The sequence below is a fragment of the Haliotis rufescens genome, unplaced genomic scaffold (assembly GCF_023055435.1).
Source record: "Haliotis rufescens isolate VD_foot unplaced genomic scaffold, xgHalRufe1.0.p SCAF_14, whole genome shotgun sequence".
In the NCBI taxonomy this organism is placed as follows: Eukaryota; Metazoa; Mollusca; class Gastropoda; order Lepetellida; family Haliotidae; genus Haliotis; species Haliotis rufescens.
In genome coordinates, this window is record NW_025963824.1 from 17,653,736 (window position 1) to 17,673,342 (window position 19,607).

The window sequence follows — 19,607 nt, forward strand, 5'->3', positions numbered from 1 at the left end:
AAACACACACACACACCCCAGACACACCATACCACACCGACACACCCATACACAACACGACACCTCACACCAAACACCAACACACAAACACACACACACACACACCAGACACACTATACCACACCGACACACCCATACACCACACCACACCTCACACCAAACACCAACACACAAACACACACACACACCCCAGACACACAATACCACACCGACACACCCATACACCACACCACACCTCACACCAAACACAAACACACAAACACACACACACACACCATACTACACCGACACACCCATACACCACACCACACCTCACACCAACCACCAAACACCAACACACAAACACACACACACCACAAACACCACACACACACCCTAGATACACACAGCACACCACACCATACCGACACACCAACCCCCCCATTCACAAACACACACATACCCTAGACACACACCACACCACACCACACCACACCACACCACACCACACCACACCACACCACACACCAAACACCAAACCACACCACACCACAACCACCACACCACCCACACACCCTAGATACACACATCACACCACAACCACCACACCACACACCACACACCACAAACACACACGCACACACACAACCACCAAACATACACCTATACACAAACACACACCTCACCACACCACACCGACATACACATACACCACACCCTAGACACACCACACCGACATACACCACACCCTAGACACACCATACCACACCGACACACCCATACACCACACCACACCTCACACCAAACACAAACACACAAACACACACACACACACACCCCAGACACACCGACACACCCATACACCACACCACACCTCACACCAAACACCAACACACAAACACACACACACACACCCCAGACACACCATACCACACCGACACACCCATACACCACACCACACCTCACACCAAACACAAACACACATACACACACACACCATACCACACCGACACACCCATACACCACACCACACCTCACACCAAACACCAAACACCAACACACAAACACACACACACCACAAACACCACACACACACCCTAGATACACACAGCACACCACACCATACCGACACACCAACCACCCATTCACAAACACACACATACCCTAGACACCACACCACACCACACCACACCACACCACACCACACCACACCACACCACACCAACGAACAAACGCATACACACCACAACCACCACACACACACCCTAGATACACACAGCACACCACACCATACCGACACACCACACCACACCACACCACACCACACCACACCACACCACACCACACCACACCACACCAACGAACAAACGCATATACACCACACCACACCACACCACACCACACCACACCACATCACACCACACCACACCACACCACACCACACCACACCACACCACACCACACACCAAACACCAAACCACACCACACCACAACCACCACACCACCCACACACCCTAGATACACACATCACACCACAACCACCACACCACACACCAAACCCCACACACAACCACGCACACACACAACCACCACACACACACCTATACACACACACACCTCACCACACCACACCACACCGACATACACATACACCACACCCTAGACACACCACACCGACATACACCACACCCTAGACACACCACACCACATCCTCGACACACACCACAACACAACACAACACAACACAACACAACACAACACAAGCCTGAATATTAAAAAAAAAATTATCCCAGGAAATGCTTAAAAAATATTGCAAAATATTTTTGCTTTGATGCTTTTGGTTTTTGGGGGATTTAGGTTGTGATTAAAAATACGTATGGTTTTGCAGCTGTAGGTGGAAACATACCAAACTCGCAATTGTAAGTGGAGCAGTAAGTGTCGAAAGGTAAATGTGTAAGTCTGATCTAATTGATACTGATTGCATGTTCATTCCTTAAATTGTTTTTTAATAATACAGGATATAATGAAAATAATTCAGTACGATTCATTTTGCAGCATTAATTTATTTATTTTCTTTAATTTTATGCACATATGATTACCGACATGTCTCGCTATCACCAGCATGTTATACTACCTGAGTAATCTGCCCGGGCAAGTTCTTCAAGTTTGTCTCCTGATGAGACAAGCCCGTCATCCTGCAGCTCCTGGTATCAGCATTGTAGCAACAGCGCCTGCATTGTGTGTAGCTACACAGAACACTGCAACACAACAAGCCGCCTGCATTGTGTGTAGCTACACAGAACACTGCAACACAACAAGCCGCCTGCATTGTGTGTAGCTACACAGAACACTGCAACACAACAAGCCGCCTGCATTGTGTGTAGCTACACAGAACACTGCAACACAACAAGCCGCCTGCATTGTGTGTAGCTACACAGAACACTGCAACACAACAAGCCGCCTGCATTGTGTGTAGCTACACAGAACACTGCAACACAACAAGCCGCCTGCATTGTGTGTAGCTACACAGAACACTGCAACACAACAAGCCGCCTGCATTGTGTGTAGCTACACAGAACACTGCAACACAACAAGCCGCCTGCATTGTGTGAAGCTACACAGAACACTGCAACACAACAAGCCGCCTGCATTGTGTGTAGCTACACAGAACACTGCAAGACAACAAGCCGCCTGCATTGTGTGTAGCTACACAGAACACTGCAAGACAACAAGCCGCCTGCATTGTGTGTAGCTACACAGAACACTGCAACACAACAAGCCGCCTGCATTGTGTGTAGCTACACAGAACACTGCAACACAACAAGCCGCCTGCATTGTGTGTAGCTACACAGAACACTGCAAGACAACAAGCCGCCTGCATTGTGTGTAGCTACACAGAACACTGCAACACAACAAGCCGCCTGCATTGTGTGTAGCTACACAGAACACTGCAAGACAACAAGCCGCCTGCATTGTGTGAAGCTACACAGAACACTGCAACACAACAAGCCGCCTGCATTGTGTGTAGCTACACAGAACACTGCAACACAACAAGCCGCCTGCATTCCCTAACAAACTGCTGTTGGTAAGAAAGCTCATTTTATCAAACAGTTGGTCACTGACTATATACTTCATAACTTCTGCCAGTGTCACGAAATAAATCCACTTCATAGTTGTCGACTCGAGTTCAATGCAACGACTGAAAAATTCAGTCGTGAAATCGATATCCAATAATGTCACAAGACACTTGATATTTCCGTACCGATAGAGGCTTGAATTTGGTAACAAAACACAATCAGACGCTAGGCTGCAAACCTACGAACCGTAGTGATCACTTCAGAGAGATACAGCAAGTGACATGTGATCGCGGTCAACAGTAGCGTAAACATGTCTGATATTACTTGCAAGTGAAACGAGTAGGGCAAGGATATATTTAGCGGATGAGCAAAAGGCGTTATTAGCTGTCCTTTGTGTTTCATGCACCAGTCGCTGAGAGACAAGTACAACCAGTCCCGGTAATCACGTGTATCACTGTATGTAGATGGACTATTGGTGACTGTGACGCGCACTAACACACCAACAAACAAACAAACCCATGCCATGGAATCAACCTCTTAAATAATTTTAATCCTACGTTTTCATTCTGAGATATCTTACACAGAGCCTTAAGTCTTCGGTGGTCGGTGTCCCAGGTTCCACCTGGTTTGTTTTTTTAAATCTAGAATCTGCATCACGTTTTGTATTCCTCTCACGTATAATTTTGTTAACGTGACGTGATGTAATCGAAATGTCGTTCCAAGAGCCGGCATCAGTAAAGCTGCAACTGGCGAGAAACGTTCCAACATTCCATGTCACGAAGTGTAGGTGGGACAAATATGGTGACAATAGCGATTCCCCATTCCAGTTTGACTCTCCCTCCAGACACGTTCTACAAGACAAGAAACTCCCGACTGTGTTCAAACCTGTGCTGTTTGTAGACTCTAAAAGCTGCGATTTTTTTGGTCCAGATGATATTATTATGTCAGTGTTTCTGCATTATTTACAAATGGAGGTATATGCAAGTACCCTCGTAAGAGCCTACTAAAGCATATAAACATTATTGTAAAATTGTCGCCTGTCATTTACTGTAATTGAGAAAAACTTATAAACCTATAAACATTATATACACACATTACGATTATGAATTATTCTGAATCAGGTATACTTTGTTTCAACAATTCAGAAATTTTCCACTGCAATAGCAAGCAGGGGACAAGAAAATTCCTGAAAATATCTACGTCGACTTCATTTTATTTTATTTTTTTTGAAGAAGTAATGAGTGAATAAGAAATTGTCTGGTCCAGACTCGATTATTTACAGACCGCTGTCATATAGCTGGAATATTGCTGAGTGCGGCGTTAAACAACACACAAACAAACAAACAAACATGGTAACAGAGTGTTTGATAGGCATATACACAGGTACACATCCTGCCTGCTGGCGGCTCACGTCTTTGCACCTACCTTCAAACAGTCCACAGCAAACTGGGCGATGCTGATCCTTCTTTCTTTCAGCTTCCACTACGGGTTATCCTGTGAAGTTTCACGTCCAGGTATAACGTATACATGTGATAGCGTCAAAACATGAACGATGAACATATACATTCGATGTAAGAGTATCATGAACTGGGGACGTTGTGTTTCGTGCCAGAACTGAACATTAATAGGTTGATGAATCAATGTCGAGCATGTCGCGTCACATCGCGATTTTGTCTTTTAGGGCAAGCTCTTACAAACATGTCAATCAACACAGACGGTTGAGACAGGACGCCGAAAACCGGAACCATCCTAATAAACACGCAAATAGTGCTGCAGGACATGTACATCTCGCAAACAGCAAACAGGCATAAGTATAATTATGATTTTAAAAAACTGTTTTAAAGACAGAAGGAGACTTGGAAACAGACCTTCAGTTTCGACTGCACTTCAGTGCTGGTCTGCTGTACAGGCACAAGGCACTATTGCTGGTCTGCTGTACAGACACAAGGCACTATTGCTGGTCTGCTGTACAGGCACAAGGCACTATTGCTGGTCTGCTGTACAGGCACAAGGCACTATTGCTGGTCTGCTGTACAGGCACAAGGCACTATTGCTGGTCTGCTGTACAGGCACAAGGCACTATTGCTGGTCTGCTGTACAGGCACAAGGCACTATTGCTGGTCTGCTGTACAGACACAAGGCACTATTGCTGGTCTGCTGTACAGGCACAAGGCACTATTGCTGGTCTGCTGTACAGGCACAAGGCACTATTGCTGGTCTGCTGTACAGGCACAAGGCACTATTGCTGGTCTGCTGTACAGGCACAAGGCACTATTGCTGGATGTTTGCAATTTTGCAAATTCTCCAACATACATGCAGTGATCATTTGTATTAAAAAACATAACCACAACAGAGTAAACGTTACTTCAACCTTCGATATTCAAATATTCTCTGCATAAACACTGATACAAATAACACTATTTTCTGTAGAGTATTGACGAAAATACGCGATGTGCTCAGATTGGCGTTCCCGAATCACCGAGGTGTAATACTGCCTGAGCTCTTCACATCTTAATCCCGATCTCCAGTTTGTTCTGTCACAGACGAGTCTGTCATTCCTCAGTTCCAGGTACCGCCAGAATCACCACAATGGCTGCATTGTGTTCAGTTTTAAAGAACAGGTGCGGTCAGGTAGCCTCGTGGTTAAAGCGTTCGCTCGTCACGCCGAAGGCCCGGATTCGATTCCCGACATTGGTACAATGTGTGAAGCCTATCCCATTTCTGGTGTCCCCCGCCGTGATATTGCTGGCATATTGCTGGAATATTGCTAAAAGCGGCGTAAAACCAAACTCACTTACTTTAAAGAACACTGCAAAGCAACACGCCGTAAAACAGTAGTCTTTTCTTCATAAATAAGTCATGTTTTGCCATATCACTCTTCAAGTCATACTCAAAAATGTTTACCAGCTACAGGACTTACACATGTGGTACTTGTGTCATCCTGAAACTTAGAAGTTGGTGCATGACAGTGTTCACACCATGCCACCCCGAGGGCCGCAGGACAGAGGACTGATATGGGGGTCGCGGGTTGATTTGGAGTCTACCATATAATAACCTGAACCGTTTACCAGGACATAAAATTGTAAAATGTATCTATTTGCAAGTGAATGGAATACTTTTTCACCTTGTTTGGAGGATATTGTGACGGGAAAGCTAGCCGAGCAGACATTTATAAAAACAAAAATCGAGGAAAATTATAGCGAGTGATTGGGTCTAAGTTAAGCTAAATTGTAAGTTGAATAGTGTGTTCAAACGTAGACTGTGCATGTTTCATAGAGAATGCGTAACTGAGATTAACGAGTGACCCGTAACAGTGTTGGCATTATCATCTTGCCAACAATGCTATACAGAGTGATTCCCACAGGTCAGGGTTGTGTAACCGAGTGTTTGCCCCCGTGAAGATTTTCAGCAACGCACGCTTGTCCTGAGAAGCGTCTAACATGTCTTGTGGTCAGGTTCGCTGACTTGTAGATCGATGTTCGTGAAGTATGCCTCAAGAAAAGATGTGCCATCTTTTGAAACAGATTGAAACATTCATAAAATATTATATTTTTTATTTAAAACAATGTTCCCGTCGGAACTCGAGATTATATACTGTTGCCGCCTTGGATTAACTGGAACGTTCGAGTGTACCGATATATTCCACGTATGACTGCATTCGACAGACGCCATGAATGAAGCTTTACGTTCGGCTGATGTGACGACCAGCTGAGTTTAATCATCACACCTATCATTCTACTTCACTACTCTTTCCTAAGCACGTTAACGTATCACTGGATAGTGGACGTTAAAACAACACAGTATCACAGGGCAGTTTCGTGGGACTCATAAGGGGATGGCAGATGTATGTGGTTCCATAAGGACAGGAAGAATAACATGAAGAGTTCTATTTATCTATTTGGATAGATAGTCCCTCGTTCTTCTCAGCAGCATCCGTCAGCATCACTTGTTCATACGACGGCGGGTTGATGGCATCTGCAAAGTTAACAACATTCACGTTCAACCTGGACGAGACGATGTACGTTTAGTTTTAGAACCTCCCTCTCAAATTACTAATTTTGAACTTGCATTGCTTTAATGTTTTTAACACGCGTTGATTTACTAGTGTGTGCACGTATTGGGCAGATGTACGTTGGCTGCAATCGTATTAAGGCTGTTTCCTAAAACATTATTGTTTTTTCGGGCACAACTAGTCTCAAACGTTAGAAGGGAGATAAGACGATTTATATATTGTATTATTGAAAACTAAGCGATGATGAAGGAACGCTTGATTATATTTTTCCCTTTAGGAATACCAACAAAAACAAATGGGCACACATTGACCTCGGCTCGTTCAACTCATTTTATGGATACGTAGTCTGCTTCATATAAGGTGGAAAGTTGAAAACTATGTATTTGTTTGGCAATAAAATGACTGAGGTCACAAGCTTTAAAGTGACTGTCGATTTCCTTTTGTTCCGTTTATTGCTATAATATGTCTTAATGCATGACGTATTGACCCTGCACTACTGACCTGCACATGCCTCCAGCAATGATGTGTACGGTGGTGGTGGTGACGTCATCACCACAGATGACGTCAGTGATGACAGGCCAGCTTCTGTATGGTCTTCAGTTAAGTGCTTGCCTCTTCGTTCCTTTTCAGGACAATGACTGTAGATGTAAAGCAGTATTGTGACCATAAGGACAGACACGTTGGCAAACGACCACCTAGTCATTGGCACCATACTTTGTTTTGGAGAAGATGGGTGAGTGAGTGAGTGAGTGAGTGAGTGAGTGAGTGAGGGGTGGCTGAGTGAGTCAGTAGGGTTGTACGTGGTTTAAGCAAGTCAACGGTCATAAATGGAGTTCACACCCTGTGTCCATAAGGGGACATTAGCTAATGTTTACTTATTGTTTCTGGTCATCGTTAGAAAAACAGGTCACATTATAGCCACTATCTATATTATACGTATAATGTATACTTACCCGTTGAGCTCGTTGACCCAGTTTATCCATAAAACTGGCAATAATATGGCATCCAACAACCAACAGATGCCCAGAGCACCCATTGTCAGCATGTAACAAAAGCCAGTGTAGTAATGCCCAAGGTAGAAATGATGAAAACCTGCAAACATTAAACATACATAATTACGTGAATTGATCAAGGAGCGACATGAAATGTTTACCTTGTTTGTTTTGCAACTTCCCAGCCAGCAATGTTCCAGCTATACGGTGGTGATCAATAAATAAGTGATCACATGGAGCAGTCAAACCAGTCGTTGTTGCATAAACAACGTTCCGTGCCGTCGATGTACAATAACACCGACACTGACAATCAGTCTGGTTACTCGGTCCTTATACCAGAACACGTTCTCCCCCCAGCCGCTTTCTACAACGAGGATGCAATGGAAGGTAATAACACATCCTGCAAACAGTGGATGTAACACAGGGGATTATATGCTTGCTACCTCAGCTCTGTTCGAGCAAGTCATAGACTTCAGGGTGCTGAGTCTGGACGAATCTGATCATTTCCCTATTATTTGTGAATTGAATATTAACACTAAGCTTATGGACATAGTCGGTGACATGTTACTGACACCCTACACAATGGACGTTTGGAGAGATAGCTGCCAAATGTAATCACTGATGATGTTTCAAAATCACTGATTAAGGACATTGATGCTGAAATATATAAGCATAACGATAACACCGTCAATAAGATATCCCATCTTTTCGAGCGGGTAGCAGCTTCATTGAGCAGACGACATGGGTCACGTGACTCTGTACCCGCCCGACAGCCCGCGTGGTGGAACATGCAGTGTGGGACAGCCAAGCGTGAAAAGTATCGGGCCTTGGGAAAATTTAGATTGACTGACGCTTCACTTGTTTGCAAATTTATAAACAAAGGAAGCGAATATTGAAATCAGTGTGTCATGATTATAAATCGTCTTTTCGGCAAGGAATCAGAGATTATAGTATTCGTGACAACCCTGAAGAACTGTGGTAATCTATTAAATCATTTAGAAAGACCAACTCGTCTTCTACAGGTAGCAAAGTCAGTGGCAAACAGTTACTGAATACAGGTCAAACCAGAGACCATATAATATGGTCTCTGGTCAAACCATCTCGATTATTATAGATAAAGTTAATCAACATTTATACGAGCATGATTCACATTGTAACAATTGCAATGAAGGACTACCTGATTATCTTAATAGAGACTTAATTCTTCAGGAAGTTACAGAGACAATCCGTTATCTTAAATGTCATTCAGCTGCCGGTGGCGATGGAAGTACATCGGAAGTACTTAAACATTCTTCATTTCAAATATCTCCGATACTTATGAATTTGTTTAATGAAATAATGAAAACTGGGAATTTCCCGATTGATTGGTGCAAGGCAACCATATGCCCTCTTCATAAAAAAGGCACTTTATCTGATCCAAACAACTACAGAGGAATCTCTCTGTTTCCAGTGATTGGAAAGATTTTCACCAAAATATTAAACCAGAGACTCCAAAATTGGTCTCATGAAAATAATGGTATTCCTGAAAATCAAGCTGGATTCAGGAAAGGTTATTCGACGGTGGACAACATGTTTTCTCTTTACGGGATGATTAGAACATACCTCTCTAAATCAACAGGTGGCAGGTGATATGTTTTCTTCATAGACTTTTCAAAAGCCTTTGATTGCTTAAATCACACTTTACTTTGGCATCGACTTATTAGCTATGGAATACATAGACATATTTTAACTGTTTTAAGAAATATGTATTCAAAAGTACAGACTTGTGTACGGACAGATCAAAGTCTCACAGACTTTTTTCAGTGCTGGGTTGGTGCTCGCCAAGGTTGTATGGTCAGCCCGCTGTTATTTTCATTTTACATCAACGAATTGGTTAGTGAGATGACTTCTTCAAACTGTAGAGGCATTTTCATATCTGAAGAATATCCTAATATATGCTTATTTCTCTATGGTGATGATGTCGCTAACTCTGCAGATTCCGCAGGCAAACTCCAAGAACAAATTAATTGCGTTAGCACCTTCTGTGAAAATGGGGTATGTACCTAAATATACAAAAATCGAAGATTGTTGTATTCCGAAATGGTGGATATCTACGGCAGTATGAAAAATGGTATTACAGGGGCTCTCAGATCGAAACCGTCTCCTTTTATAAATATCTTGGTCTTTATTTTACACCTAAACTGGTTTGGACGAGATCGAAACAGATGTTGGCAAAACAGGCGGAGAAAGTATGCTTACTCATATACAGATTGCACTCTATGTGTGGTGGATTACCAATTACGACTGCACTAAAGGTGTTTGATAGCAAGGTTCTGCCCATCCTTACATACGGCTCCGAACTATGGGGATACGAAGTCGTGGATCAAACTGAGAGAGTTCAGACTAAGTATATAAAAAGAATTCCGTAATTGCCTCTCAGTGCTTGTAATGATGCTGTTTTTGGAGAAAGTGGTCGACCTCTATTATTCCTGATCTATGTAACAAAATGTGTAAAATATTGGGCTAAACTAGTCACTATGAATAATGGCCGACTTCCGAAGCAAACGTATCTAATGCTGTTACGATTGGACTGCGTAGACAGAACTTCCTGGGGCACTAAAATAAAACACATCTTATTCCAGTTTGGCTTTGGCTATGCCTGGATTATGCAAGATGTTGGAAATGTTTATCTTTTATGTCTCAGTTTGGGCAACGTGTATCTGATTATAACATCCAACGATGGCATTCATCAATATCATCAAATCCAAAGCTAAGGGCATATTCAACCTACAAATCAGTTTGACAGACCGAGGTATATCTTACACAAGTCGACTCTACACTATTGAAACAAGCGTTGTCAAGATTTAGATGTGGCTGTCATCAGTTGATGATCGAAATGGGCAGACGCAATGGCATCGATCCATAATGTCGCTTGTGTAGATTGTGCACTTGTATGCCCTGCTTTAAATGATTTAAGATATCGATACATTGATCCTAAAGACTTTGTAAATCCGTCACTGGGATCCTTTGTTCGTCTGATATCATCTAATCATAAACCTACTCTTGTACAGCTATCGAAATTCATATTGAATGCAATGAAATTATATACGTCACTTTATCAGTAATTGTATTTCTGTAATGTTATGTTCTATGGGCCTGTGGCCTCTAACTTGAAATAAAAGGTGTTACACAAAAAAGAATGCAAGGGAAGGCGACATTACATTGCTGGTTACACACAGGGTGGGCGAGTGTACAGTGAGTGAGGGTCTGACTACAGCCTCACCTAGTAAGCCAAAGGGTGGAAACCACAGCAGATAGGCATCTCCCAGGTACTTCGTCCCTCGTCGCTCTGGATGCCGAACTTCAAGATTGGCGTTTTCTACCAGCCACGGAACGCGAATCAGATCCACCACATACCCAACTCCAAACAGTCCCCCAGTACACAGATACAGTCTTCCAAATGTTGGCCTTCCCAGGTAAAAGTGATGGGCACCCAGTAACCCCAGGAAGATGGCCAGTAAATACGCCACTGATGTGTTCTTTAACTCCACGGACTGGGGACGCGCATCTGTTCTAGGGACCGAGGTGGTGGGGCTAGTTATGCCTGGATAGGACTTCATTGCGGGAGTTGTCGGTGATCCTGGCTGAGACTAATGATGTGTTCTTTACAAATAATCAGTGGGGAAGAATCATAGCATTGGGTAAGGTAGACACAGACTGTTGGCTTCACTTGTACTTCTCACAATCATCTCTTCACAGGGATATCTATCTGTAAAGAAAGACCCGAAGAGTTACACATGCAAATAAAAAAGATGAATTTGAATTCATAGTAAAATGTCCCATGGCATCCATGTACATGAAATATGAAACCATTAAACGCAGACCAAGATTGCACTATGTTACATTATATTACTTGATGGGTGTCTGGTTAATACAACTATTCCAAAGGTTACAGTAACCTGAACGGTCTTACGTTTCCAAACAACATAGACAATCTCAATCTATCAGCTGTTGATGCTCGCCACCACGTTGTATCGACATCTCAAGTATAAGCAGCCTTAAGATGCAAATATGTCTTTGTGGCGTACAATATGTCTTTGTGACGTACAACATGTCTTAAAGGTAGAACTTTATCATATTTGGAACGGAGTTCTGTCAGTAAATGAACACTACGACCAATAGCATAATCTGGTTAGCTGGGAGATAACATAGGCCTACTGTGTTTTCAATGTAGAGCTAGGTGACCCGTAGATTTAACCACCCTAAATTAAATTTGGAATCCAACTCTATTTTGAAAACCCAATATCTTTATCTCCTTTCTACAATGACTAAATAAACACGTTAATGTTTACGTTAGAGTGAAGCTGCATGGCTGGAGTGAAATGTGTTCAGTAGATTGTCGATTTGAAGTGAGCAATCCTCACCCTGCTTCACTCATATACGAGTATATAAGAGACACTGACAGTTTGTGGCACAGCTACCTCCTTAGCCAACAGGAAGTGGTCACCCGTATAGAAAAATAAGCAAAAATATATACATACCACGCCTACTTTAAATACTGCAGTAAATGAAAACTGAAATTAGTAGCCTATGTTTGTAAATAACATTATTTAAAAATGTCTACAGACAATGGCTGAGAAAGAAGATTTTTTTCTAATATTGAATTACGCGGTGGTGCTGTTGTTAATTCAACTGTTTCAATGAGAGCTAGTTATTGTGATTTGAAACCTCTGATTGATCAATCAGGATCGAGTATTTCTCAAATTCATGGTAGGAGTATGTTGTATCAATGTTAACCTAAGTTATATTATTAGGTTCAGTTCATCGACTGTACAGCTGTATTCATATTCGTGGTAAGATTACACATCAAGTTTATATAGATGCCGTACAAGGCAGATCGTATACTATCTGATTCATCTATAGGCGGCCTACTTTTCACAATGAAAGTCAGTTTGTATTTTGTGTATAGACAGACGCGTTTTGTCAGAGCATGCTACAGGTGCATAGCTATCTATGTTGTAGCCGTCATTGAAATACGTGTGTGGGGTATTTGAATCCACGCATGGACATGCCCGTATACAATATCACGCGTACCTTTTGATATTTAGTATTCTATGAAGCCAGGTAGTGAAAGAACGGGTTAATTTGCATGTACAATCTACGCTAACCCCATACCCTGAACAATCAACAAGCGGGATTGTATATATACACTGGACAGATGAGATACACACTGGACAACCACCACACCACAGTCACTGGATATAGGTTGCCATTGCTCGGTGTGGCACTTCAACAAATCCTTTCGCGTCCATGACCTACTCTCACTTTCAAACACAATATGCGGGTAAATCTTAAGCTAAAACGAGTTACATGGTAATACACGTACTTTAAATGTGTCTTTTCTGAAGTTGAAACACTGTTAAGTAATCAGGGAAACGTGGAGATGTATTGAATAGCTATAAATGGATATACTATATATACAAATTGTATCTTGATACTGTATGTATGTTTATTTATCTAGTGTTGTAATATTTCCTCTTGTACCACCAGTGAGTGGGTTGAAGAGCATAAACAAATTGAATTGTTAGGTTCAAGTAGAATTGTTGCCTCTGATATCCCGTAAAAAAGACAAACTTAAGGAGACATCTGTTTGATCGGTACACAGCCATCAGTGCTTATTGATCTATCACATACACCCTCAGTGACCCTGACTACTGTGGTGTCTATAAATACATCACACTTAAATACATCGACAAAAGGCAATAATAATTCAAGTTCATACAAATTTCAAACTTGAAGCACTTTCGTGAACATTTACATCTAATTTATGTAATATAACAGAGTTTTTCTTTAATTTAATTCTCATAAATATGAACATGAAAATGTTGATATGACTGTCTAGTTTTTTTGGTCATAATGAATGTAAATATTATTCATTGAAGACACAATGAAAACACATATTACGGATGACAGATGTGCGTTCACTATGGGAACATGTTTCACGAATGGTACAATTTGACATACATAAGTACAATGTTAGTTATTATTGGAACCAATTTCAGAAACTAAGTGTAATAATACGATAAAGAGTGCTTTTATACTGCGATGGAAACAGGAGAATGTTGACATTTGCTTGTAAATAATACACAATCCTGAGAAACATGTCCCTGGCGTTACGGCTGAAGAGACACCTGAGCATCTACATCCCTGTACTTGAAACATGGTTAGTCAATACGTAATAAACTTTAACAGCAAATTATTTCAAATATATTCTAACATTTACAAGATGAACACGTCCACCTGACTACTTACCTGGATGTACGTTTGGTTTGATCAAGGAATACTCCATGATAGAAAGGATAGGTCCGCATAGTATGTCACTCAGCCTTCCAGCGGAAACTTATATACAAGATTGTTTTACTAAAAAATACCTAGCTAACATTGTAAAGGCAGAGTCTCCTCGTCCTCGCTATTGTGAGAACAAAACGAAAGCATTCACCGTGACGAAAGCGCTCGCTCAGCTGGAACCTTTTCTCCATGCTAGGGGCTGACGGAAGGGAGAACAGGGAGCGAGAGTCGGGTCACGTTGTCTGTACGTAATCGTATAGGTATGTCACTTGGGTTTGCCGTGTCTCCACAATAGAGTTATAGTCTACACACAAATGGAGGCCTTAACTTGATACTGGGGCCCACAGATCGCTTCAGTATTTGATATCACTTCACCACAGATGCAGCCTCGTGAAAGATGTGGCAACGACACAGTGGTCAGCCTGGAGGAGCCGCCTGTGTCACGCGTGTAGATAGCGTGACATAAGGGTAGACCATCGGTTGTCGTGTTAGCTAGGAATCTCGTGTTCGATACCTAAACTGTATCATCTTGTACGACGGTCTTTCTTGATACTTCAATTCCTTCCGCCCGCTCTTTGTAGGGTAGTGGTGAATTCATGCGCTTATCATGCCGGAGGGCAGGGTTCAATTTCCCTCATGGTAGCAGTGTGTTACCCATCTGTTGATCTGTTGTATCCGTCATGGTAGCAGTGTGTTACCCATCTGTTGATCTGTTGTGTCCCCCATGGTAGCAGTGTGTTACCCATTTGTTGATCTGTTGTGTCCCTCATGGTAGCAGTGTGTAACCCATCTGTTGTGTCCCTCATGGTAGCAGTGTGTTAACCATCTGTTGATCTGTTGTGTCCCTCATGGTAGCAGTGTGTTACCCATCTGTTGATCTGTTGTATCCGTCATGGTAGCAGTGTGTTACCCATCTGTTGATCTGTTGTGTCCCCCATGGTAGCAGTGTGTTACCCATTTGTTGATCTGTTGTGTCCCTCATGGTAGCAGTGTGTTAACCATCTGTTGATCTGTTGTGTCCCTCATGGTAGCAGTGTGTTACCCATCTGTTGATCTGTTGTGTCCCTCATGGTAGCAGTGTGTAACCCATCTGTTGTGTCCCTCGTGGTGATGATGCTGGACTCGTGCTAATAGCGCCGGAAATCCATTTTCACCCATACACACGTGATGTGTCTCTCAACTACCCTTAACGTGCATTGTTCCCTGCCTTTCACGTGTGTAATTCACTACCTTTCACATGTGTGCTTCACTTCCCTTCAGGGGCGGTCGGGTAGCCTAGTGGTTAAAGCGTTGGCTCGTCACGCCGACGACCCGGGTTCGATTCCCGACATGGGTACAATGTGTGAAGCCCATTGCTGGTGTCCCCCGCCGTGATATTGCTGGAATATTGCTAAAAGCGGCGTAAAACCATACTCACTCACTCACTTCCCTTCATGTGTGTACTCCACTTCCCTTCATGTGTGTGCTTCACTACCCTTCACGTGTGTGCTTCACTACCTTTCACGTGTGTACTTCACTTCCCTTCATGTGTGTGCTTCACTACCCTTCACGTGTGTAATTCACTACCTTTCACGTGTGGATTTCACTACCTTTCACGTGTGAGCTTCAAACTCATACACGTGTTTACTTCACTACCCTTCACGCGCGTACTTCACTTCAATTCACGTGTGTACTTCACTTCCCTTCAAGTGTGCGCCTCACTACCTTTCACGTGTGTACTTCACACTCATTCACGTGTGTACTTCACTACCGTCGACGTGTGTACTTCACTTCCCTTCAGGTGTGTACGTCACTTCCCTTCACGTGTTTGCTTCACTACCCTTCACGTATGTACTTCACTACCTTTCACCTGTGTACGTTACTACCGTTCTTTATGTGTGTACTTCATTACCTTTCACTTGTGTACTTCGCTACCGTCTACGTGTGTACTTCACTTCCCTTCATGTGTGTGCCTCACTACCCTTCACGTGTGTAATTCACTACCTTTCACGTGTGGATTTCACTACCTTTCACGTGTGAGCTTCAAACTCATACACGTGTGTACTTCACTACCCTTCACGCGCGTACTTCACTTCAATTCACGTGTGTACTTCACTTCCCTTCAAGTGTGTGCCTCACTACCCTTCACGTGTGTAATCTACTACCTTTCACGTGTGTACTTCACTACCCTTCACGTGTATACTTCACTACCCTTCAAGTGTGTACTTCACTACCTTTCACGTGTGTACTTCACACTCATTCACGTGTGTACTTCACTACCGTCGACGTGTGTACTTCACTTCCCTTCAGGTGTGTACGTCACTTCCCTTCACGTGTTTGCTTCACTACCCTTCACGTATGTACTTCACTACCTTTCACCTGTGTACGTTACTACCGTTCTTTATATGTGTACTTCATTACCTTTCACTTGTGTACTTCGCTACCGTCTACGTGTGTGTTTCTCTACCCTCCACGTGTGTACTTTACTCCCCTTCACGTGCGTACTTCACTACTTTTCACGCGAGTACTTCACTGCCCTTCACGTGTGTACTTCACTACCCTTCACGTGTGTTATTCACTACCCTTCACGTGTGTACTTCACTTCCCTTCACGTGTGTTATTCACTACCTTTCACGTATGTACTTCACTTCCCTTCACGTGTGTTATTCACTACCCTTCACGTATGTACGTCACTACCATTCACGTGTGTACTTCACTACATTTCACGTATGTACTTCACTACTCTTCGCGTGTAATATTCACTACCCTTCACGTTTGTACTTGACATCCCTTCCCGTGTGTACTTCACTACCCTTCACGTGTGTTATTCACTACCCTTCCCGTGTGTACGTCACTTCCATTCACGTGTGTACTACACTTCCCTTCACGTGTGTTATTCACTACCTTTCACGTATGTACTTCACTTCCCTTCACGTGTGTTATTCACTACCCTTCACGTATGTACGTCACTACCATTCACGTGTGTACTTCACTACATTTCACGTGTGTTATTCACTACCCTTCACGTGTGTACTTCACTTCCCTTCACGTGTGTTATTCACTACCTTTCACGTATGTACTTCACTTCCCTTCACGTGTGTTATTCACTACCCTTCACGTATGTACGTCACTACCATTCACGTGTGTACTTCACTACATTTCACGTATGTACTTCACTACTCTTCGCGTGTAATATTCACTACCCTTCACGTTTGTACTTGACATCCCTTCCCGTGTGTACTTCACTACCCTTCACGTGTGTTTTTCACTACCCTTCCCGTGTGTACGTCACTTCCATTCACGTGTGTACTACACTTCCCTTCCCGTGTGTTATTCACTACCCTTCAAGTGTGTACTTGGCATCCCTTCACGTGTGTACTACACTACCCTTCACGTGTGTTATTCACTACCCTTCACGTGTGTACTTGGCATCCCTTCACGTGTGTACTGCACTACCCTTCACGTGTGTTATTCACTACCCTTCACGTGTGTACTTGACATCCCTTCACGTATGTACTTCACTACCCTTCACGTATGTACTTCATTACCCTTCCCGTGTGTTATTCACTACCCTTCAAGTGTGTACTTGGCATCCCTTCACGTGTGTACTTCACTACCCTTCACGTGTGTTATTCACTACCCTTCACGTGTGTACTACACTTCCCTTTCCGTGTGTTATTCACTACCCTTCACGTATGTACTTCACTACCCTTCACGTGTGTACGTCACTTCCATTCACGTGTGTACTACACTTCCCTTCCCGTGTATTATTCACTACCCTTCACGTGTGTACTTCACTACCCTTCACGTGTGACCGCCTCCGTGGTCTAGTGGTAGAGCGTCCGCCCGGAGAGCGGAAGGTCAATGGTTCGATCCCGGGCCGCGTCATACAAAAAGACGTTAAAAGATTGTACTTGTTGTTACCCTGTCTGGCGCTCGACATTAAGGTGCTAAAACAAGGACTGGTTGGCTCGGAGTCAGTATACTGTTAAACTGCAGCATGGTATCTCAGTGAGCTAGCACTATAAATCGGCATCAGTCCAGACTAGTACAAGCAGCCACACACACACATACACGTGCATGCACGTCGCTATATAAGTGCAATAATCTTGGACGCGACGTTAAACCCAATTTCACCTCACCTCACCACTTCACGTGTGTACGTCACTTCCATTCACGTGTGTACGTCACTTCCATTCACGTGTGTACGTCACTTCCATTCACATGTGTACGTCACTTCCATTCACGTGTGTACGTCACTTCCATTCACGTGTGTACGTCACTTCCATTCACGTGTGTACGTTACTTCCATTCACGTATGTACTTCACTTCCATTCACGTGTGTACGTCACTTCCATTCACGTGTGTACGTCACTTCCATTCACGTGTGTACGTCACTTCCATTCACGTGTGTACGTCACTTCCATTCACGTGTGTACGTCACTTCCCGTCACGTGTGTACTTCACTACCCTTCGCGTGTGTTATTCACTACCTTTCACGTGTGTACTTGACATCCCTTCACCTGTGTACTTCACTACCCTTCCGACCCGTGAAGATTCCGGGGTAGAATTGGTCTTCAGCAACACATGCTTGCCGTAAAAGGCGACTATGCTTGTCGTTAAAGTCGATTAATGGGATCGGGTGGTCAGGCTTGGTTGACTTGGTTGATACATGTCATCGATCCCAAATGCGTGGATCGATGCTTATGATATCAATCACTGGATTGTCTGGTCCAGACTCGATTATTTACAGACCGCCGTCATATAGCTTGAATATTGCTGAGTGCGGCGTTAAACAACAAACCAACCAACCAACCACTACCCTTCCCGTATGTACGTCACTACCCTTCACGTGTGTACTTCACTACTCTTCACGTGTGTACTTCACTACCCTTCACGCTGATATTACCCATAACAGATATCACTTCGGCTTAAGCTACTGCTACAGTTTGACAATATGTAATCTCTCCATAATGTTAGAAAATTGCAACATTTACTCATTTATATTATTTCTTTGAGTTGCGTTTATAAATATGCTCTATATATAATCTCTGTTAACCGTTAATACGTCTACATGTCTATTCATGTGTGTTCTCTTTTTGAGCTCAACGAAAGAAAGTTATTGCTATTTAAAAGAAACACATAGCAGGCTTTTAATTTATAACATTTATATCAAACAATTAGCTGATTAATTACGTAAAGTTTCCTAATTTAGTACATACGACTAGTATATTTCGATAA

At 43.0% G+C, this 19,607-nt stretch overlaps 1 protein-coding gene across 1 annotated transcript; it reads right to left on the reverse strand.

Moving 5' to 3' along the window:
* Nucleotides 1–6,593: 6,593 nt before the first annotated feature.
* LOC124152607 lies at nucleotides 6,594–15,495 on the reverse strand. Its single transcript, XM_046525591.2, has 5 exons — nucleotides 14,352–15,495; nucleotides 11,323–11,808; nucleotides 8,022–8,160; nucleotides 7,570–7,706; nucleotides 6,594–7,031 (listed from the first exon to the last, which is right to left on the reverse strand). The coding sequence occupies exons 2-5, from the start codon at nucleotides 11,657–11,659 to the stop codon at nucleotides 6,943–6,945; spliced, it is 702 nt and encodes a 233-aa protein (XP_046381547.2). The 5' UTR covers nucleotides 11,660–11,808; nucleotides 14,352–15,495; the 3' UTR covers nucleotides 6,594–6,942.
* Between the last annotated feature and the right edge of the window lie 4,112 nt (nucleotides 15,496–19,607).